The following is a 22792-nucleotide window of genomic DNA, read 5'->3' as shown; positions in this document are numbered from 1 at the left end:
AGTGGGAGGAGGGCTCAGGTCTGAGCTTCCTGCAGCATCTGCAGTGCCAGTGTGGGGGCAGTGGGGCACCTTTGCCCAGAGCCTGGTTTCACATCATTTCATGCAGAGCAGGACAGCACCACCGGTGTGGGCATCCTGCAGTGGCCTCATCCTCCTCCTCTGTGCTGAGCAAGCTCTGGGCCGCAAGGGGAGCAGCCTGGGGGTGAGGCCAAGCTCGCATGAGGCAGCCTCCACAACGGGAGCCTTTCTCCCCAGGTCCCACATGGGCAGTGCCACAGACCTGCGCTTCCCCCTGGGCACCGTGGTGCATGCCCCTGCCGAGCCCTTCGGGGCAGCCCCCGGCCTGCCGCGGGCACAGAAGGGAAGATTTGCTGCCCGCAGAGAGGAGCCAGCCAAGGTAAGGCATGGCCATGGGCACAGGGGCAGCTGGGCTCTCCTCCTGCCCTGCTGCTGCTCTCATGTGTCCTGGAGCTGGGGTGTCCCCCTGTTTGCCTTCTGCTCTTATGTGCCCTGGGGTTGGGGTCTCCCCCTGTTTGCCTGCTGTTCTCACTTGGTCTGGGGTTGGGGTCTCCTCCTGCCTTGCCTGCTGGGCTCATGTGTCCTGGAGCTGGGCTCTCCTCCTGCCTTACCTCCTGGTCCCACTTGGCCTGGAGTTAGGGTCTCCTCCTGCCTTGCCTGCTGGTCTCACATGTCCTGGAGTTAGGGTCTCCTCCTGCCTTGCCTGCTGGTCTCACATGTCCTGGAGTTGGGGTCTCCTCCTGCTGGGCTCATGTGTCCTGGAGTTGGGGTCTCCTCCTGCTGGGCTCATGTGTCCTGGGGCTGGGGTCTCCTCCTGCAGGTCTCATGTGTCCTGGGGCTGGGGTCTCCTCCTGCTTCTCTCCCATGTCCTGGATGTGGGGACTTGGGGCAATTTCCTTTGGTGCCTGCTGAGGAGGGACATGTCTGCCCATGGGGCAGAACTGAGGTGTGGCCCTTGTGTGGGGGTCTCCAGCTTGGCATTAGGAGACATGAGGGTGCAGTGTAGGACCTGTGGGCACTGTTCCTCCAGGACTGGGAGCAGGCCCAGGCAGGCAGTGTCCTGGCCACAGGGCCCCACGCCTTCGACAGCGACCCTGAGATCTCTGACATGGATGAGGATGACCGTGAGACACTCTTCAGCTCCATGGATGTGCTCTCCCCTGGTGGCCACTCAGATGCCCAGACGCTGGCCATGATGCTCCAGGAGCAGCTGGATGCCATCAATGAGGAGATCAGGTACTGACCACAGCCAAAACCCAGCCCTGCCCTGCTCTGCAGGGGCTTCAGGGGGGCAACAAACTGTCAGGCAGTGGCAGGAGGCTCTGATGCCCTAAAGTGGAAGGCTTGGGCCAGCTTCAGCCAGGGAAAGGGCTCCCAGACACCCAGCCAGAGGGCTTGGTCCTTCCTGCATGTGGCTCCCTGCATCTCAGATGCAGCAGTGGTGGCTCACAGGAGGGCACACTCATGTCACAGGATCACAGATCACAGATGTCAGGGGTTGGAAGGGACCTCTGGAGATCGCTGAGTCCAACCCCCTGCCAGAGCAGGAGCACAGAATCCAGCACAGGTCACACAGGAACACATCCAGACAGGGCTGGAAAGCCTCCAGAGAAGGAGACTCCACAACCTCTCTGGGCAGCCTGCTCCAGGGCTCTGGGACCCTCCCAGTGCAGAAGTTCCTCCTCATGTTGAGGTAGAACCTCCTGTGCTGCAGTTTCCATCCATTGTCTCTTCTCCTATCCCAGGGTGCAACTGAGCAGAGCCTGTCCCTGTCCCCTTCCTTCCAGCCCTCAGCTATTGATAGACATTGATCAGATCCCTCTCAGTCTTCTCCTCTCCACACTAACCACCCCCAGGGCTCTCAGCCTCTCCTCACCAGGCAGTACTCCAGGTCCCTTCAGCATCCTTGGAGCCCTCCCTTGGACTCTCTCCAGCAGATCCCTGTCCCTCCTGAACTGGGAAGCCCAGAACTGGCTGCAATATTCTAGGGCACAGTAGATGGGAAGGAGAACCTCCTTGGATCTGCTGGCCACACTTGAAGGGAAGGACCCCCAGGAATGGGAGAAGGCCTCCTTCTGTGTCTCAGCTGGGGTGCTGTGGATCCTGAGGGGTCTGCCTGCCACCTCTGCAGATCAGAGGCTTTGAGTCACAGCCCTCAGGCTGCATTTCCCCAGGGTGGGGAGATCCTGTGGCTGGAAAGCCTGAGATGCCTCCCCAGAAAAGTTGGGGAGCCAGGAGCCCTGAGCCAACCCCCGGCTCTGCTTCACCCCCTCCCAGGATGATCCAGGAGGAGAAGGAGTCGACGGAGCTGCGTGCGGAGGAGCTGGAGACGCGGGTGACGAGCGGCAGCATGGAGGGGCTGAACCTCACCCAGCTCTGCAAGAGGGCTTCCATCCCCACCTCGCTGACCGCCCTGTCCCTGGCCAGCTCGTCCCCCCCGCTCAGCGGCCGCTCCACCCCCAAGCTGACCTCCCGCAGCGCCGCGCAGGACCTGGACCGCATGGGGATCATGACGCTGGTGAGCAGCCCCCCGCGGGGCACGGGGCCGGGCGGGGAGGGCTGCCGGGGCCGGGGAGCTGCGGCAGCGGTGCGAGGGAGGGCGAGGTGGAGCCGGGGTGTCCGTGTCTGCTGTCTCCCAGGCTGGCACGCCTGGCCCCGGGCCTGCTCTGGGGGGGGTCTCCATTAACTGCCCCCCTTTCTGTGTCTCTCTCGCTTTCCCCCTTGCAATCAGCCCAGCGACTTGAGGAAGCACCGGAGGAAACTGCTAGTGAGTGGCTCCCATCCCGTTGGTTTTTTGGTCCAAGCCCCTTTTCCAGCCTGCTCCTGGCTTTGTGCTTGCCAGGTCAGGGTGCAGCAGGCACCGGGATGGAGCTTGGGACCTCAAGGGATCGTGGGGATCCCGGAAGGTGCTCGGAGATGTGCCAGACGGCAGCCCTGGGGGGGCTGGCAGGACGTGGGGGAGGTCCAGAAAGCCTCCTGGGTCCTCAAAGGTTGTGTGTCCCCTCTGGTGACAAGGGTCACCAGGACATTCCCATCCGTGCTCCTCAGAGCCCTCTGCTGAGGGCCAGCAGCTTCTGTCCCCACAGCCTGACCTGGGCCATGGGGCTGCATCCTCTCTTCTCCCTCTTCCCAGGATCTTGGCCAGAAGGGCCACATCCTCCCCATCTGCTTGGGCATCTCAGGCCATTGCCAGAGCTCTAGTTCAGGCCAACTCTGGAGCGTGGCAAAGCCTCAGGGCCCTGGTGGCTCTTTTGACCATGGCTCCACGGAGCAAGAGAGAGGCAGGCAGCAGGGCAAGGATGGAGCTGGGCTCTGCCTGCCCAGCCTCATAGCTCCTCTGCATGTTCAGTCGCCTGCAGCTCGGGATGAGAGCCGAGAAGACAAAACCACCATCAAATGTGAGACCTCCCCCCCCTCCTCACCCAGGACCCTGCGGCTGGAGAAGCTTGGCCACCCTGCCCTGAGCCAGGAGGAGGGCAAGGGGTAAGTGGAGCACCCTCTGGATCTCACACCAGAGCCTGCTCTCTTGGTCTGGGGACTGCCAGGGTTGTGGGATGGACTGGGGTCCATCAAGAGTAACCTCAAGGCTTTGCTGCTCCTTTGAGCCAGCAGTGTGCCCAAGAGGGCCAATGGCAGCCTGGCCTGGATCAGGAACAGTATGGCCAGCAGGAGCAGGGAGGGCATTGTGCCCTGTGCTCAGCACTGCTCAGGCCACACCTTGAGTGCTGTGTCCACTTCTGGGCCCCTCAGTTAAAGGAAGATGTTTGAGATGCTGGAAGGTGTCCAGAGAAGGGGCACAAGGCTGGGGAGGGGTCTGGGGCACAGCCCTGTGAGCAGAGGCTGAGGGAGCTGGGGGTGTTCAGCCTGGAGAAGAGGAGGCTCAGGGCAGACCTCATTGCTCTCCACAACTCCCTGAAGGGAGGCTGCAGCCAGGGGGGGTTGGGCTCTGCTCCCAGGCAAGCAGTGACAGGAGGAGAGGACACAGCCTCAAGCTGCCCCAGGGGAGGTTTGGGCTGCATGTGAGGAAGAAATTCTTCCCAGGCAGAGAGATTGGCCCTGGGGATGTGCTGCCCAGGGAGGTGGTGGAGTCCCCCTGCCTGGAGGTGTTTAATAGAGGCTGTGTGAGGCACTCAGTGCCATGGCTGAGCTGATCAGAAGGTGTTGGGTGCTAGGTTGGACTGGATGAGCTCTGAGGTGTTTTGCAGCTTGCTTAATTCTGTGGTTCTGTGTGATTCTCCCTCCTCCATCTCCAGCTCTCTGGAGGAGCAGGCCAGCAGCACCAGCAGCCAGGACTCCCTGCACAAGGGCTCCAAGAGGAAGGGGATCAAGTCCTCCATCGGGCGCCTCTTTGGCAAGAAGGAGAAGGGTCGCCTGATCCAGCTGAGCAGAGAGGGAGCCACGGGGCAGGGTCCGTGAGCAGCCCTGCCCCCACCCCCGGGCTGGGCTCTCCACACACCTCCCAGCACTGCCTGCCTGTGGGGGGTGCTGGGCTGACAGGCAGAGGAGCAGGGGCACCCCTGCTGGTTTGGGGGTGTTGAGGAGTGGAGAGGTTTGGAGAAATGGGAGAATTACCCCCAAAATAAATGGGCAAGGCTGGCTCAGCTCTGCTCAGTTGCACCCTGGGATAGGACCATGGCAGGGGGGTTGGAACTAGGTGATCCTTGTGGTCCCTTCCAACCCTGACTGATTCTATGATTCTGTGACAAAGGGCAAGGGATGGAAACTGCAGCACAGGAGGTCCTACCTTGAGGGAGGGAAACTGCAGCACAGGAGGTCCTACCTTGAGGGAGGGAAACTGCAGCACAGGAGGTCCTACCTCTCTGGATCCAGGGAGATCCAGGGAGCAGATCCAGGAAGTTTGGACCTCCTGTGCTGCAGTTTCCATCCAGCAGGTCCAGGGAGGTTCTCCTCCCTCTCTACTCTGCCCTAGAATATTGCAGCCAGTTCTGGGCTCTCCAGTTCAGGAGGGACAGGGATCTGCTGGAGAGAGTCCAAGGGAGGGCTGCAAGGGTGCTGAAGGGACCTGGAGTACTGCCTGGTGAGGAGAGGCTGAGAGCCCTGGGGGTGGTTAGTGTGGAGAGGAGAAGACTGAGAGGGATCTGATCAATGTCTATCAATAGCTGAGGGATGGAAGGAAGGGACAGGGCCAGGCTCTGCTCCTTGCACCCTGGGATAGGACAAGGAGCAATGGATGGAAACTGCAGCACAGGAGGTTCCACCTCAACATGAGGAGGAACTTCTGCACTGGGAGGGTCCCAGAGCCCTGGAGCAGGCTGCCCAGAGAGGTTGTGGAGTCTCCTTCTCTGGAGGCTTTCCAGCCCTGCCTGGATGTGTTCCTGTGTGGTGAGCCCCTGAAGTGTCACACTGAACCCCTGAGGTGTCACACTGGACCCCTGAAGTATCACACTGGACCCCTGAGGTGTCACACTGTCTGGATGTGTTCCTGTGTGACCTGTGCTGGTCCTGCTCGGGCAGGGGGGTTGGACTCAATGACCTTTAGAGGTCTCTCCCACCCCCTGACATCCTGTGATCTGTGACCCTGTGGAGCTCTATTTACAAGCAAACTAAAATCTTAGACATATGAAATGCAATCACTGTGCCCAAAATATACAACATTTACATGGATTTACCATTTATAATCAACACAGAGACACCTGGACAGGGGAGGTCTGCCAACAGCTCCCTCCCCACTCTCCTCTTACCTCCCTGTGCAAGGGAAAGAGGAGAAAAGGAGAAAGCAGAGAGTGTAGCTCTTGGTACTTAGCCACAACAAAGAACCCAGCCAAGGTCAGCACAGCCAAGCAGAAGCTGCCAGCTGGTATCAGCTAGAGAGGAAAGAGAGACAGAAGAGTTTATGCAGCTAACTTCATGCCAGTTAGCAAGCCAAGGAATTACCCAGACCTTAGCATTCCCTTTTGGAGACTAAATCTGATGAGGAGTGCCTGAGGGAGCTGGGGATGCTCAGTGTGAAACAGAGGAGGCTGAGGGGAGGCCTCAGTGCTCTCTACAGCTACCTGGGAGGAGGTTGTGGAGAGGTTGGTGCTGGTCTCTTCTCACAGGGAATTAGTCACAGAACAAAAGGGAAAGGCCTCAAGCTGCCCCTGGGTAGGTTTACACTGGAGAGGAGGACAAAGAATGGTCAGGGATTGGAATGAGCTGCCCAGGGAGGTCAGCAAGCCTGGAGGTGTTCAAAGGTGGTTTGGATGTGGTGCCTGGGGAGATGGATCAGAGGTGACCCTTGCAGAGCAGAGCTCTGGGTTGGACCTGGTGATCCTGAGGCTCTTTTCCAACCTGAATGGTTCTGTGGTTCTGGGATTCTTTTCCTTTTACATCCAGTAGTCATTTATTTTGCCTTCAGTCCTTGCAGTCAGGGACTAGGCTCAAGTTCCCCCTTCAGGCTGCACCATGGAGGGGGGCACTGGCTGCCTTGCAGCATCTGGGCAGCTGGCTCCTGGTGTTTCCTGCCCCACAGCCCTTTCTGGCCTGAGGTTGGTGTCACTCTTGGTGCTCTGCAAGAGCTGCAGTGGGGAAGGTCACCCCAAACCTGCTTCCCTCCCCGTGGGACCTGCTTGGTTTTGCAGAGCCCATCTTGAAATGGGAGGGAGAGCAAATGGGGATCCCTTGGGCCTCCCAGGGGGGCTGTGGGGGAGGGTTGGAAAGGTCACCTCCTGTGCTAGAGCTGTGCATCCCCAGCATCTTGACATGGGGACTGTGGCAGTGCCCACCCTGAGCCCTAGAGGTGTCACACTGAGCCATGAGGTGTCACACTGAGCCCTTGAGGTGTCACACTGAACCCTGCAGGTGTCACCCTGAACCCTAGAAGTGTCACACTGAGCACCTGAAGTGTCACACTGAGCCCCTGAGGTGTCACACTGAGACCCTGAGGTGTCACACTGAGCCCTAGAGGTGTCACACTGAGTCCCTGAAGTGTCACCCTGAGCCATGAGGTGTCACCCTGAGCCCTAGAGGTGTCACACTGAGCCATGAGGTGTCACCCTGAGCCCCTGAGGTGTCACCCTGAGCCCCTGAAGTGTCACACTGAGCCCCTGAGGTGTCACCCTGAGCCATGAGGTGTCACCCTGAGCCCCTGAGGTGTCACCCTGACCCCTGGAGGTGTCAGCCTGACCTGGGGCTGTCTTGCTTGGCCAACAGTGCTGCTGACTGACGTGGAGGTGGGCATGCAGGACCCCCTGGGGCTGGGCAAGCTGGGTGCTCAGGCCGAGAAGGATCGGCGCCTGCGGAAGAAGTGAGTGAAGCTCCCTCCCTGCTCCACCAGGAGGGAGTCCTGCCCAGCATGGGGCTGGGTGGTGCTGGGTGGTGCTGGGAAGAATTCTCCCTTTCCTGAGCCCTCTGAGCTCCATAACCACCTTGCTGCCAGCTGGTTCTTGCTGCCCAGGGTGTGTTCCCTTCCCCACCAGCCCCCATGGATCACTCTGCTGCTTCTGTTCCCTGCAGGCACGAGCTCCTGGAAGAGGCTCGGAGGAAAGGATTGCCCTTTGCTCACTGGGATGGCCCCACCGTTGTCTCCTGGCTGGAGGTGAGGAAGAGCAGGCCCTGTGCATGACCTCCATGCCCCAACAGCCTTGCAGTCTGCTCTGCCATGTTCTCCCCAGCAGCTGGCCAGCACCCTGCAGTCCCACCACGCTTGGTCCATGCACAGGATTGGTAGCTGCAAAACTTGGAGGAGCGGAGGAGATCCCCAGATCCTTCACATGTTCTGTGCAGTTGTAGCTTCAGTAGAGCTTTGGGTTGAAATGCTCAGGGGTTGCTCTTGCCCTGGGCTGTGTCCATCAGACACAAGGGTCCTGGGCTGCCCTCGGGCATCTCTGCAAGGTGCAAACCAAACAAGAGCTCCACAAGGATATCCAAGTGTCATAGATTCATGGAATGGGTTGGAAGGGACCTTAAAGCTCAGCCAGTTCCAACCCCCTGCCATGGGCAGGACACCTCCCACCAGTCCAGCTTGCTCAAGGCCTCATCCAACCTGGCCCTGAACACCTCCAGGGAGGAGGCAGCCACAGCCTCCCTGGGCAACCTGTGCCAGTCTCTCCCCAGAGCTGGAGGCAATGCTGCAGGTGGGGTCTGATCAGAGCAGAGCAGAGCAGAGGGGCAGAATCCCCTCCCTGTGCTGCTGCTCTCCTGCTCTGGATGCAGCCCAGCACTGTGCTGCCCTTTGTGCTTCACCCTTGAGCTTCCCCCAGGGTGGCTTTGCGAGCAGCAGCAGCGTTGGTCACCCAGGCAGTCACAGCCTGTGCCCTGTTTGGCAGCTGTGGGTGGGGATGCCAGCCTGGTACGTGGCTGCCTGCCGAGCCAACGTGAAGAGCGGAGCCATCATGTCTGCCCTGTCCGACACCGAGATCCAGCGGGAGATTGGCATCAGCAACGCCCTGCACCGCCTGAAGCTGCGCCTGGCCATCCAGGAGATGGTGTCCCTCACCAGCCCCTCTGCACCACCCACCTCACGGACTGTAAGTGCCACCCCCCACCCCTCCTGCCCCTCACAGACCCTCCATGGGGCAGGGCAGGGCAATTGGTTGCTTCCTTGGCACCGCAGAGGTCGTTCGGTCAGCAGGGAGCCCCAGGCAAGCCTGGCCCTGGCATGGGGTCAGACATCCAGGAGCTTGTCCTCGGGCACCAAGGGCATAGAGAATGAGAGAATCTTGGTGGTGTTTGGCTTGGAAAAGAGCTTTCAGATCGTGGAGTCCAAGCCTTAACGCAGCACTGGCAGGGCAGCACTGAACCATGGCCCTCAGCACCACATCTGCACAGCACTGAAACCCCTCCAGGGATGGGGACTCCACCACTGCCCTGGGCAGCCTGGGCCAGGCCTTGACAACCCTTAGGGAAAAAAGTTGTTCTTCATGGCCAACCTAAAGCTCCCCTGGTGCAACTTTTGAGGCCATTTCCCCTGATCCTGTCACTTGTTTCTTGGGAGCAGAGCCCAACCCCCACCTGGCTCCAGCCTCCTCTCAGGAGCTGCAGAGAGCAATGAGGTCTCCCTCAGCCTCCTCTTCTCCAGCCTCAACCCCCCCAGCTCCCTCAGCTGCTCCTCCCCAGCCCTCTTCTCCAGACCCTTCCCCAGCTCTGTTGCCCTTCTCTGGCCCTGCTCCAGCCTCTCAATGTCCTTCTTGGAGTGAGGAGCCCAGAACAGAACCCAGGATTTGAGCTGCGGCCTCAGCAGTGCCCAGCCCAGGGGCACCATCCCTGCCCTGCTCCTGCTGCCCACACCATTGCTGCCCCAGGCCAGGCTGCTGGTGACCTTTGTGGCCACCTGGGCACCTCCTGGCTCATCTCCAGCTGCTGCCAACCAGCACCCCCAGGTCCTTCTCTGCTGGGCAGTTTTCAGCCACTCTGAAGCCTTTCTGGTCTTGTTGTGACCCAAGAGCAGGACCCAGCCCTTGGCCTTGTTGATCCTCATCCCATTGGCCTCAGTCTATGGATCCTCTGTAGACCCTCTAGTGCCAAGCACATTCATGTCTTGAGACACCAGCAAATGCTCTTGGCTGCACTTTCAGAGGCTGTCAGCAAGAGGCTGACCCTGCTGAGCAGCAAGGAGCAAAGCTCATGCACTGTGTGTCCTGGAGAGGACAGAATCCCACCCCAGCAGCACACAGGTGATGCTCAGGGGCAGCTCTTTTGGCACTGACACCTCCTCAGTCAGAACAATTTCAGATCCCAGCCTTGCCCTGGGTAGGACATGGCATGGATGAAGGGATTGTGACTTCTGCTGGTCCCTGAAGCCCTCAAGGGGTTATCTGTGCCCCAGTAATGCCAAGACACATCTGTAGAAATGCAGCCAGCAGAAAGAAGCACCTCAAGCGTGCAGTGTCCCCCTCAGATGGCCGTGGCTGGGGTCACAGCTCTCAGCCTGTGGGCTCCATGAGCACAGCACCAAAGGATAAAGGCAGCCAAAGGTCAATGGCCCTCAATGTGCTCTCCGTGGCTGCATGGACAGCCCAGGGGCCCCATGGGTGGTGGAGTGCCACTAGCCTAAGCTGAGAGGACATTGCAAGAGCTTCCCAGTACAGCTCCAAGCCCAAGGGTTCATGGATTCATGGAATGGGTTGGGTTGGAAGGGACCTCAAAGCTCCTCCAGTTCCAACTCCCCTGCTGTGGGCAGGGCCACCTCCCACCAGCCCAGGGTGCCCAAGGCCTCATCCAGCCTGGCCTTGAACACCTCCTGGGAGAGGACATCCACAGCCTCCCAGGGCTCCCTGTGCCAGTGTCTGCCCACTCTCACTCTCAGCAATTCCCAGTCTCCAGCCCCACAGCAGGAAGCCATCCTGTGCCTCCCTGCATGGAGCTGGGCTGCTCCCTGTTCTGCCCAGGCTGCTGCCACCAAACCACCCAGCAGTGCTTCCCTGGTTGCTCCTCCAGGCAGGGAGCATCCACAGCCCCCTGGGCAACCTGTGCCAGTGTCTCCCCACCCTGATTCTCAAGAATTTCTCCCTCCTCTCCAGTCCCAATCTGCCCTCCTGGAGCGACCTTCCCTCAGCCTGAGCCGGGCTTGTTCCCAGCACAGCTCTGAAGGGAGACCACAGCTCCCTGGTGCTTCTGCTCTGACCATTCTGCACTCTTCCTTACAGTCCTCTGGAAATGTCTGGGTCACCCACGAGGAGATGGAGACCATGGCAACCTCCACCAAGACGGTGAGGCTGGCAGGCCCTGTGCCACTGACCACCAGGCAGAGTCCCGGGAGAGAAGGGGATCTGTGCTGCCTCTCTGGTGCCAGCTCCTGCCCTGCACCATGCAGCCCCTTAGAAACCATCCTCCAGCTGGGAGTATCCCAACCAGTCCTAAAAGTGGCTTAAAACCCACCAGAAGCATTTTTCTTGTCAGGCCCCCGAGGGTTTTGCTGAGGTTCTGGAGCAGCTTCTCTGTGGGTTGGGAGTTGGAGGAAAGAAGGAGAGCAGGATTGGTCTCACAGAGGGCATCAGGTCGGAGAGGACACTCAAAGGGCCTCGTGTCCAGCCCCCTTGCAGTCAGCAAGGGACATCTCCAACCAAATCAGGCTGCCCAGGGCCACATCAAATCTGACTTTGAACGTGTCCAGGAGTGGAGCCTCAACCACCTCCCTGGGCAGCTTGTTCCAGTGTCTCCCCACCCTCACTGGGCAGAACTTCCTCCTGATGTCCAACCTAAACCTGCCCTGCTCCAGCTTCAAACCATCACCCCTTGTCCTATGCCTGCCTGCCCATCTCAGGATGGCTGGATGAGGCTGAGTCCCCATGCTGGTCATTCTGCCCCAGAGAACCACTGCCAGCACCCCTTCACCTCAGGACACCCAAACACTGTCCCCACTGCCTGTCCTACCTCTGGCTGGTTGCTTGGGGTCCTTCAGAGGGATGTGGTCATGCTCCTGAAAGCTTTGGCTCCTTTGGAGAGAGGTAACCATGCTCCCCCCTCTGCAGCTTAGTGACCTTATGTCCAGGGCAGCAGTTTGGATTTGTGGTGTAAATTTAGGCATTTTGGTGCAGGCTTTTGTCTGCTGGTTGAGTAGCAGAGACCTGGACCTGGCAAGGGTCTTGTGGTGGAGGAGAGCTCAGAGTTACAGCAGGGATGTGACACTTACCCTTGGCAGGTTCTGTGAGGTTAGAGCAAAACCAGCACAGGATGACAAGAGAGGAAAGGGCCAAAGATCAGCAGACTGGGTTGGGCAGCCCCTCTGGGGGCTATGAGCCAGGAGATGAAGCTTAGGGTTCTCCCTGCATCCATAGAAACAAAGGGTCAGAGAATTGTTTGGGTTGGCAAAGCCCTCTGAGATCATCCAGTCCTGCACCAACCCAACCCCACCATGGCCACCAAACCCTGGCCCCAAGTGCCATGGCCACACCTTGCTTGGACACCTCCAGCCATGGGGACTCCACCACCTCCCTGGGCAGCCTCTTCCAATCCCTCAACACTCCTCCAGCAAAGAAATTTTTCCTCCTCTCCAACCTAACCCTCCCCTGGCACAATTTCAGGACATTTCCTCTCCTTCTGTCACCTGAGACTAGGGAGCAGAGCCCAACCCCCACCTGGCTCCAGCCTCCTCTCAGGGAGCTGCAGAGAGCAATGAGGTCTCCCTCAGCCTCCTCTTCTCCAGGCTGCACACCCCCAGCTCCCTCAGCTGCTCCTCCCCAGCCCTCTTCTCCAGACCCTTCCCCAGCTCTGTTGCCCTTCTCTGAACCTGCTCCTCAATGTCCTTCCTGGAGTGAAGGACCCAGAACTGAACCCAGTAGCTGAGATGTGGCCTCCCCAGTGCCCAGGGGCACAATCCCTGCCCAAGAACTGCTCACATTCCCCAGGGCAGGGGCTTGAGCCCCACTGTGCCATCTGCAGCCCAGTGCCCATGGGAAGAGCCTCATCCTTCCTTGTCTGAGCAGTGGAGTGGAACCTGGGCCCAGCAGAGCTGGGATGTCCCCAGCATGCCCTGAGCCCCCTGAACCTTGCAGCTCAACCCCATCCCCTCTGGGTCGTGGCATGGCCAGGAGAGTCCCACACTCAGCACAGACAGATTGTGCCTTCTGGGGCAGGGCTGCCAGGTACTGACTGTCCTTGTCCTTTCTGTTGACATGCTGCATGTGTCACTCTTAGGACACAGAGGAAGGCAGCTGGGCACAGGTGAGGTCCCTGTGGGCGCTCCAGGGGGTGGTCGTGGGAGGGTGAGTTGGACATTGTGGGAGGTGGGCTTGGGTCACAGCATCACAGAGCATTAGGGTGTGGAAGGGACCTCTGGAGATCATCCAGGCCAACCCCAGTGCCAGGGCAAGGCACTCAGGAACCAGAGGGGTTCTGAATGGCTCCAGAGAAGGAGACTCCACAACCTGCCTGGGCAGCCTGCTCCAATGCTTTTGTCACCCAAGTCCTTGGTGGAGTCTGAACCTGCACCCTGTGGTTGCTCCTCTGAGCCCTCCTCCAAGTGGTCCTGCTGGGACCTTGCATCAAGCACTGGCCTGGTGTGCTCCAGGCAGAGTGACCTTTGCTGGGACCTCTGTAGGACACAGGTCCTTGTGTTAAACCCTACCTGAGAGGGACCAGCTGCCCACACTGGTTCTGGGACATTTGGTTTTCACCTTTCTGAGCCCAAAGTTCAGGAGATAGACCTGGAAAGGTGGGAGGAAAGAGTCCTGACCCCATCTCTTCTGGATTTGTTGCTCTCAGATGTTTGGACTTTCTTCTAGCCCCAGAATCAGCTTCCAGTCAACACAAATCAACATTTTTCTGTTGCCATTTTGGCATTCATAAAGCAGATCTCTTGGTGATTCCTGATCATCTTTAAATCCCTTGGGAATGCACTGAGACCTTCCTTAGGCATTTCAGCTTTCATGAACGCTGAGGAAGCTGCCCATGAAGTCCAACTGTCTAACACTGGGCTTTGGCTACTGCCTTGTCTCCTTGAGGGGGACATCAGCAGGACACAGACCATGACCAACAGGACTCTTCCCTCCAGCTCCTCCAGGACAAGCTGGGGTTGAATGCCTCTGGCCTAGGTTTGGTGCTCAGGACAGTGACCCCCAGGCTGCAGCACTGAGCTGTTGCTGCTCTCCTGGGAGCCTGCAGCTCCAGCAAGCTCTGGTTGCTCCCTAGCTTCTCCACCTGCTTCTCCACAGACCCTGGCCTATGGGGACATGAACCACGAGTGGATTGGGAACGAGTGGCTGCCCAGCTTGGGGCTGCCCCAGTATCGCAGCTACTTCATGGAGTGTCTTGTGGATGCAAGGATGCTTGACCACCTCACCAAGAAAGACCTCAGAGTGCATCTGAAGATGGTAGACAGCTTCCATCGGTGAGTCCTCTCCTCCTGGAGGCCCTGGGGTGCAGTGTCTAGGTGTGGAGCAGAGGATGGGGCAGCCTGAGGGCTTCTTCCCTGCCTTGGCCAGCCCTGGAGCTGGAGGGGGACTCCTCTGGGCTGAGCTCAACCACCTGGGCCCTGGCAGCTCCCGGGGGGGAATGTTCTCCTTCATCACACTCCCTGCAGCAAAACTGCAGAGGACCAAGCCTTCTCCTGGCTGGGGGGCAGAGCTGGTGCCCCAGTGGCAGGCAGAGCAGTCAGCTGCCAGCAGCCCAGCCTGGAGAAGGCTTTCTGCCATCCCAACCACCTTGCTCAAGCACCAACACCCAGAGGGTACCACCATCCACCACAGCCCAGGGGCTGTGTCCGTGGGGATGTGTCCACGGGGCTGTGTCCATGGGGGGCTGTGTCCCAGGAGCTCTATCCATAGGGCTGTATCCATGGGGCTGTGTCCCTGGAGCTGTATCCATGGGGATGTCTCCCTGGAGCTGTGTCCCTGGGGCTGTGTCCCTGGGGCTGTGTCCATGGGGCTGTGTCCATGGGGATGTCTCCCTGGGGCTGTGTCCATGGGGCTGTGTCCATGGGGATGTCTCCATGGGGCTGTGTCCCTGGGGCTGTGTCCCTGGGGCTGTATCCATGGGGTTGTATCCCTGCGGCTGTATCCATGGGGCTGTGTCCCTGGGGCTGCGTCCATGGGGCTGTGTCCATAGGGCTGTATCCATAGGGCTGTATCCATGGGGCTGTGTCCCTGGGGCTGTGTCCTTAGGGCTGTGTCCCTGGGGCTGTATCCATAGGGCTGTGTCCCTGGAGCTGTGTCCCTGGGGCTGTGTCCTTAGGGCTGTGTCCATGGGGCTGTATCCTTAGGGCTATGTCCCTGGGGCTGTGTCCCTGGGGCTGCCAGGGCCCTCTCTGCTCTGGGGATGAACCCTTCAGGCTGGAGTAGCCACCAGGGGCTGCTTCTTCCTTCTCCTTTGGATCCATGAGCTCCCAGGCCAAAACTGATGGGGTTTGGAAGTAGCATGGAAGGGAAGGACCTTTCCCATCTTCCAGCTGAGATCTTCCCCTTGGGTTGTGTCTGTCCTGACCCGGCCCTGCACTGAAGCCTCCTTTGGGGGCAGGCAGAGCAAGGAGGGGAGTGGGGTCCCTCCAGGGGTGCCTCCAAGGCTCCTGGGGGCTGTGGTGCTGAGCCCTGCCGAGGGCTGGTGCCATCTGGTGTCCTTGCAGCACCAGCCTGCAGTATGGCATCATGTGCCTGAAGAGGCTCAACTACGACCGCAAGGAGCTGGAGAGGAGGCGAGAGGAGACCCAGCACGAAATCAAAGGTCAGCAGCCAGGGGCAGCACCCAGCTCTGCAAAAGGGGATGAGGGACCCCCCAAGGCCTGCCCAGCCGTGGCCTCTCTCCTGGCCTTCAGGGTTTGCCAGCTGGAAATCATTCCCTCTGAGCACAGCTGCCCAGGGGATCGTCTCCAGGGGGTTCTCCCTGCTGTGTGTCCTCAGGGGATTGCTCCAAGTGCTGTTAGCTGCTTACAGAATCACACAGAAGCACGGGGGGGAAGTGGGGGTGTGGAAGGGACCTCTGGGGATCAACCAGTCCGACCCCCATGCCCAGGCAGGGTCACCTAGAGAAGGGTCACACAGGAACACATCCAGGCAGGTTTTGAATGTCTACAGAGGTGGAAACTCCTCCACAGATGGAGACTCCTCCACAGATGGAGACTCCTCCAGAGATGGAGACTTCTCCACAGATGGAGACTCCTCCAGAGATGGAGACTCCTCCACAGATGGAGACTCCTCCAGAGATGGAGACTTCTCCAGAGATGGAGACTCCACCACCTCTCTGGGCAGCCTGCCCCAGGGCTCCAGCAGCTGTGAATTAAAGAAGTTTCTCCTCATGGAACTTCTGATGTTCCAGTTTGTGCCCCTTACCCTTTGTCCTCCCACCTAGGCTCAATTAGAACTCCTACCTAGGCTCATTTAGAACTCCCACCTAGGCTCAATTAGAACTCCTACCTAAGCTCATTTAGAACTCCTACCTAGGCTCAATTAGAACTCCTACCTAGGCTCAATTAGAACTCCCACCTAGGCTCATTTAGAACTCCTACCTAGGCTCAATTAGAACTCCTACCTAGGCTCAATTAGAACTCCCACCTAGGTTCAATTAGAACTCCTACCTAGGCTCATTTAGAACTCCTACCTAGGCTCAATTAGAACTCCCACCTAAGCTCAATTAGAACTCCTACCTAGGCTCAATTAGAACTCCCACCTAGGCTCAATTAGAACTCCTACCTAAGCTCATTTAGAACTCCTACCTAGGCTCAATTAGAACTCCCACCTAAGCTCATTTAGAACTCCTACCTAGGCTCAATTAGAACTCCCACCTAGGCTCAATTAGAACTCCCACCTAGGCTCAGTTAGAACTCCCACCTAGGTTCAATTAGAACTCCTACCTAGGCTCAATTAGAACTCCCACCTAGGCTCAGTTAGAACTCCCACCTAGGCTCAATTAGAACTCCTACCTAGGCTCAGTTAGAACTCCCACCTAGGCTCAGTTAGAACTCCCACCTAGGTTCAATTAGAACTCCTACCTAAGCTCAATTAGAACTCCCACCTAGGTTCAATTAGAACTCCCACCTAGGCTCAGTTAGAACTCCCACCTAGGCTCAATTAGAACTCCCACCTAGGCTCAATTAGAACTCCCACCTAGGTTCAATTAGAACTCCTACCTAGGTTCAATTAGAACTCCTACCTAGGCTCAATTAGAACTCCCACCTAGGCTCAATTAGAACTCCTACCTAGGCTCAATTAGAACTCCCACCTAGGCTCAGTTAGAACTCCTACCTAGGCTCAATTAGAACTCCTACCTAGGTTCAATTAGAACTCCCACCTAGGCTCAATTAGAACTCCCACCTAGGCTCAGTTAGAACTCCTACCTAGGCTCAATTAGAACTCCTACCTAAGCTCAATTAGAACTCCCACCTAGGTTCAATTAGAACTCCCACCTAGGTTCAATTAGAACTCCTACCTAAGCTCAATTAGAACTCCCACCTAGGTTCAATTAGAACTCCTACCTAGGCTCAATTAGAACTCCTACCTAAGCTCAATTAGAACTGCCATCTAGGCTCAATTAGAACTCCCACCTAGGCTCAGTTAGAACTCCTACCTAGGTTCATTTAGAACTCCTACCTAGGCTCAATTAGAACTCCCACCTAGGTTCAATTAGAACTCCTACCTAGGTTCAATTAGAACTCCTACCTAATCTCAATTAGAACTCCCACCTAGGTTCAATTAGAACTCCTACCTAGGCTCAATTAGAACTCCTACCTAAGATCAATTAGAACTCCCACCTAGGTTCAATTAGAACTCCTACCTAGGCTCAATTAGAACTCCTACCTAAGCTCAGTTAGAACTCCCACCTAGGTTCAATTAGAACTCCTACCTAGGCTCAATTAGAACTCCCACCTAGGTTCAATTAGAACTCCTACCTAAGCTCAATTAGAACTCCTACCTAGGTTCAATTAGAACTCCTACCTAGGCTCAATTAGAACTCCCACCTAGGCTCAATTAGAACTCCTACCTAAGCTCAATTAGAACTCCTACCTAGGTTCAATTAGAACTCCTACCTAGGCTCAATTAGAACTCCTACCTAAGCTCAATTAGAACTCCTACCTAGGTTCAATTAGAACTCCTACCTAAGCTCAATTAGAACTCCCACCTAGGTTCAATTAGAACTCCTACCTAGGCTCAATTAGAACTCCTACCTAAGCTCAATTAGAACTCCCACCTAGGTTCAATTAGAACTCCTACCTAGGCTCAATTAGAACTCCAACCTAGGCTCAATTAGAACTCCTACCTAGGCTCAATTAGAACTCCTACCTAAGCTCAATTAGAACTCCCACCTAGGTTCAATTAGAACTCCTACCTAGGCTCAATTAGAACTCCCACCTAGGCTCAATTAGAACTCCTACCTAAGCTCAATTAGAACTCCCACCTAGGTTCAATTAGAACTCCTACCTAAGCTCAATTAGAACTCCTACCTAGGCTCAATTAGAACTCCTACCTAAGCTCAATTAGAACTCCTACCTAGGTTCAATTAGAACTCCTACCTAAGCTCAATTAGAACTCCCACCTAGGTTCAATTAGAACTCCTACCTAAGCTCAGTTAGAACTCCCACCTAGGTTCAATTAGAACTCCTACCTAGGCTCAATTAGAACTCCTACCTAAGCTCAATTAGAACTCCCACCTAGGTTCAATTAGAACTCCTACCTAGGCTCAATTAGAACTCCTACCTAAGCTCAATTAGAACTCCCACCTAGGTTCAATTAGAACTCCTACCTAGGCTCAATTAGAACTCCTACCTAAGCTCAATTAGAACTCCCACCTAGGTTCAATTAGAACTCCTACCTAGGCTCAATTAGAACTCCTACCTAAGCTCAATTAGAACTCCCACCTAGGTTCAATTAGAACTCCTACCTAGGCTCAATTAGAACTCCTGCCTAAGCTCAATTAGAACTCCCACCTAGGCTCAATTAGAACTCCCACCTAGGCTCAGTTAGAACTCCTACCTAGGTTCATTTAGAACTCCTACCTAGGCTCAATTAGAACTCCCACCTAGGTTCAATTAGAACTCCTACCTAGGTTCAATTAGAACTCCTACCTAATCTCAATTAGAACTCCCACCTAGGTTCAATTAGAACTCCTACCTAGGCTCAATTAGAACTCCTACCTAAGCTCAATTAGAACTCCCACCTAGGTTCAATTAGAACTCCTACCTAGGCTCAATTAGAACTCCTACCTAAGCTCAATTAGAACTCCCACCTAGGTTCAATTAGAACTCCTACCTAGGCTCAATTAGAACTCCCACCTAGGTTCAATTAGAACTCCTACCTAAGCTCAATTAGAACTCCTACCTAGGCTCAATTAGAACTCCTACCTAGGTTCAATTAGAACTCCTACCTAGGCTCAATTAGAACTCCCACCTAGGCTCAATTAGAACTCCTACCTAAGCTCAATTAGAACTCCTACCTAGGTTCAATTAGAACTCCTACCTAAGCTCAATTAGAACTCCCACCTAGGTTCAATTAGAACTCCTACCTAGGCTCAATTAGAACTCCTACCTAAGCTCAATTAGAACTCCCACCTAGGTTCAATTAGAACTCCTACCTAGGCTCAATTAGAACTCCAACCTAGGCTCAATTAGAACTCCTACCTAGGCTCAATTAGAACTCCTACCTAAGCTCAATTAGAACTCCCACCTAGGTTCAATTAGAACTCCTACCTAGGCTCAATTAGAACTCCCACCTAGGCTCAATTAGAACTCCTACCTAAGCTCAATTAGAACTCCCACCTAGGTTCAATTAGAACTCCTACCTAAGCTCAATTAGAACTCCTACCTAGGCTCAATTAGAACTCCTACCTAAGCTCAATTAGAACTCCTACCTAGGTTCAATTAGAACTCCTACCTAAGCTCAATTAGAACTCCCACCTAGGTTCAATTAGAACTCCTACCTAAGCTCAGTTAGAACTCCCACCTAGGGTCAATTAGAACTCCTACCTAGGCTCAATTAGAACTCCTACCTAAGCTCAATTAGAACTCCCACCTAGGTTCAATTAGAACTCCTACCTAGGCTCAATTAGAACTCCTACCTAAGCTCAATTAGAACTCCCACCTAGGTTCAATTAGAACTCCTACCTAGGCTCAATTAGAACTCCTACCTAAGCTCAATTAGAACTCCCACCTAGGTTCAATTAGAACTCCTACCTAGGCTCAATTAGAACTCCTGCCTAAGCTCAATTAGAACTCCCACCTAGGCTCAGTTAGAACTCCCACCTAGGTTCAATTAGAACTCCTACCTAGGCTCAATTAGAAGTCCCACCTAGGCTCAATTAAAACTCCCACCTAGGTTCAATTAGAACTCCTACCTAGGCTCAATTAGAACTCCCACCTAGGCTCAATTAAAACTCCCACCTAGGTTCAATTAGAACTCCCACCTAGGCTCAATTAGAACTCCCACCTAGGCTCAGTTAGAACTCCCACCTAGGTTCAATTAGAACTCCTACCTAGGCTCAATTAGAACTCCTACCTAAGCTCAATTAGAACTCCTACCTAAGCTCAATTAGAACTCCCACCTAGGTTCAATTAGAACTCCTACCTAGGCTCAATTAGAACTCCTACCTAAGCTCAATTAGAACTCCCACCTAGGTTCAATTAGAACTCCTACCTAGGCTCAATTAGAACTCCTGCCTAAGCTCAATTAGAACTCCCACCTAGGCTCAATTAGAACTCCCACCTAGGCTCAGTTAGAACTCCTACCTAGGTTCATTTAGAACTCCTACCTAGGCTCAATTAGAACTCCCACCTAGGTTCAATTAGAACTCCTACCTAGGTTCAATTAGAACTCCTACCTAAGCTCAATTAGAACTCCCACCTAGGTTCAATTAGAACTCCTACCTAGGCTCAATTAGAACTCCTACCTAAGCTCAATTAGAACTCCCACCTAGGTTCAATTAGAACTCCTACCTAGGCTCAATTAGAACTCCCTCCTAGGTTCAATTAGAACTCCTACCTAAGCTCAATTAGAACTCCTACCTAGGCTCAATTAGAACTCCTACCTAGGCTCAATTAGAACTCCTACCTAGGTTCAATTAGAACTCCTACCTAGGCTCAATTAGAACTCCTACCTAAGCTCAATTAGAACTCCTACCTAGGTTCAATTAGAACTCCTACCTAGGCTCAATTAGAACTCCTACCTAAGCTCAATTAGAACTCCTACCTAGGTTCAATTAGAACTCCTACCTAAGCTCAATTAGAACTCCCACCTAGGTTCAATTAGAACTCCTACCTAGGCTCAATTAGAACTCCTACCTAAGCTCAATTAGAACTCCCACCTAGGTTCAATTAGAACTCCTACCTAGGCTCAATTAGAACTCCAACCTAGGCTCAATTAGAACTCCTACCTAGGCTCAATTAGAACTCCTACCTAAGCTCAATTAGAACTCCCACCTAGGTTCAATTAGAACTCCTACCTAGGCTCAATTAGAACTCCCACCTAGGCTCAATTAGAACTCCTACCTAAGCTCAATTAGAACTCCCACCTAGGTTCAATTAGAACTCCTACCTAAGCTCAATTAGAACTCCTACCTAGGCTCAATTAGAACTCCTACCTAAGCTCAATTAGAACTCCTACCTAGGTTCAATTAGAACTCCTACCTAAGCTCAATTAGAACTCCCACCTAGGTTCAATTAGAACTCCTACCTAAGCTCAGTTAGAACTCCCACCTAGGGTCAATTAGAACTCCTACCTAGGCTCAATTAGAACTCCTACCTAAGCTCAATTAGAACTCCCACCTAGGTTCAATTAGAACTCCTACCTAGGCTCAATTAGAACTCCTACCTAAGCTCAATTAGAACTCCCACCTAGGTTCAATTAGAACTCCTACCTAGGCTCAATTAGAACTCCTACCTAAGCTCAATTAGAACTCCCACCTAGGTTCAATTAGAACTCCTACCTAGGCTCAATTAGAACTCCTGCCTAAGCTCAATTAGAACTCCCACCTAGGCTCAGTTAGAACTCCCACCTAGGTTCAATTAGAACTCCTACCTAGGCTCAATTAGAAGTCCCACCTAGGCTCAATTAAAACTCCCACCTAGGTTCAATTAGAACTCCTACCTAGGCTCAATTAGAACTCCCACCTAGGCTCAATTAAAACTCCCACCTAGGTTCAATTAGAACTCCCACCTAGGCTCAATTAGAACTCCCACCTAGGCTCAGTTAGAACTCCCACCTAGGTTCAATTAGAACTCCTACCTAGGCTCAATTAGAACTCCTACCTAAGCTCAATTAGAACTCCCACCTAGGTTCAATTAGAACTCCCACCTAGGCTCAATTAGAACTCCTACCTAGGCTCAATTAGAACTCCCACCTAGGTTCAATTAGAACTCCTACCTAAGCTCAATTAGAACTCCCACCTAGGTTCAATTAGAACTCCTACCTAGGCTCAATTAGAACTCCTACCTAAGCTCAATTAGAACTCCCACCTAGGTTCAATTAGAACTCCTACCTAGGCTCAATTAGAACTCCTACCTAGGCTCAATTAGAACTCCCACCTAGGCTCAATTAGAACTCCTACCTAAGCTCATTTAGAACTCCTACCTAGGCTCAATTAGAACTCCTACCTAGGCTCAATTAGAACTCCCACCTAGGCTCAATTAGAACTCCTACCTAAGCTCATTTAGAACTCCTACCTAGGCTCAATTAGAACTCCCACCTAGGTTCAATTAGAACTCCTACCTAAGCTCAATTAGAACTCCCGCCTAGGTTCAATTAGAACTCCTACCTAGGTTCAATTAGAACTCCCACCTAGGCTCAATTAGAACTCCCACCTAGGTTCAATTAGAACTCCCACCTAGGTTCAATTAGAACTCCCACCTAGGCTCATTTAGAACTCCTACCTAGGCTCAATTAGAACTAAACTCCCCCCTAGACTCAATTAGAACTCCCCCCTAGGGTCATTTACAACTCCCACCTAGGCTTATTTAAATTAAACTCCCACCTAAGATCATTTAAAGCTCCCACCTAGGCTCATTTAAAACTAAACTCCCACCTAGGCTCATTTAAAACTAAACTCCCACCTAGGCTCATTTAGAGCTCCCACCGCCTCATTCCCAGACCGAAGGAGGGCATGAGCATCCTCAGGTCCCCCACAGAAGCCAGAGGGTGGTGTGAGGTGACCCCAGGCCGTGGTGTCCCTCTCTTGCAGATGTCCTGGTGTGGACCAACGACCAGGTGATCCACTGGATCCAGTCGATCGGGCTGCGGGACTACGCCAACAACCTGGCGGAGAGCGGCGTGCACGGCGCCCTGCTGGCCCTCGACGACAACTTCGACCACAACAGCCTGGCCCTCGTGCTGCAGATCCCCACACAGAACACCCAGGTGAGGGCAGCAGCCCCTGGGGGGAGGGGGGCGTGGTGGGTTGAACATTCCCTCCCCCCCACCCC

At 54.7% G+C, this 22792-nt stretch overlaps 1 protein-coding gene across 1 annotated transcript in view; it reads left to right on the top strand.

Moving 5' to 3' along the window:
* The window catches only part of PPFIA4 (PTPRF interacting protein alpha 4), a 63282-nt gene that overhangs the window by 34369 nt on the left and 6121 nt on the right, over window positions 1–22792 (top strand). Inside the window, exons 13-26 of the mRNA XM_054395968.1 lie at window positions 256–397; window positions 1049–1254; window positions 2296–2536; window positions 2750–2785; window positions 3368–3501; window positions 4272–4426; window positions 7171–7264; window positions 7474–7555; window positions 8286–8486; window positions 10605–10667; window positions 12595–12621; window positions 13611–13786; window positions 15017–15114; window positions 22552–22727. Of these exons, the coding sequence (XP_054251943.1) occupies window positions 256–397; window positions 1049–1254; window positions 2296–2536; window positions 2750–2785; window positions 3368–3501; window positions 4272–4426; window positions 7171–7264; window positions 7474–7555; window positions 8286–8486; window positions 10605–10667; window positions 12595–12621; window positions 13611–13786; window positions 15017–15114; window positions 22552–22727 (1831 nt within the window). The remainder of the gene's footprint in view (window positions 1–255; window positions 398–1048; window positions 1255–2295; window positions 2537–2749; window positions 2786–3367; window positions 3502–4271; window positions 4427–7170; window positions 7265–7473; window positions 7556–8285; window positions 8487–10604; window positions 10668–12594; window positions 12622–13610; window positions 13787–15016; window positions 15115–22551; window positions 22728–22792) is intronic.

This window comes from Indicator indicator, chromosome 35 (assembly GCF_027791375.1).
Source record: "Indicator indicator isolate 239-I01 chromosome 35, UM_Iind_1.1, whole genome shotgun sequence".
Lineage (NCBI taxonomy): Eukaryota > Metazoa > Chordata > Aves > Piciformes > Indicatoridae > Indicator > Indicator indicator.
Note: the sequence above shows the minus strand (reverse complement) of the source record. Positions and strands in the feature narration are given on the sequence as shown.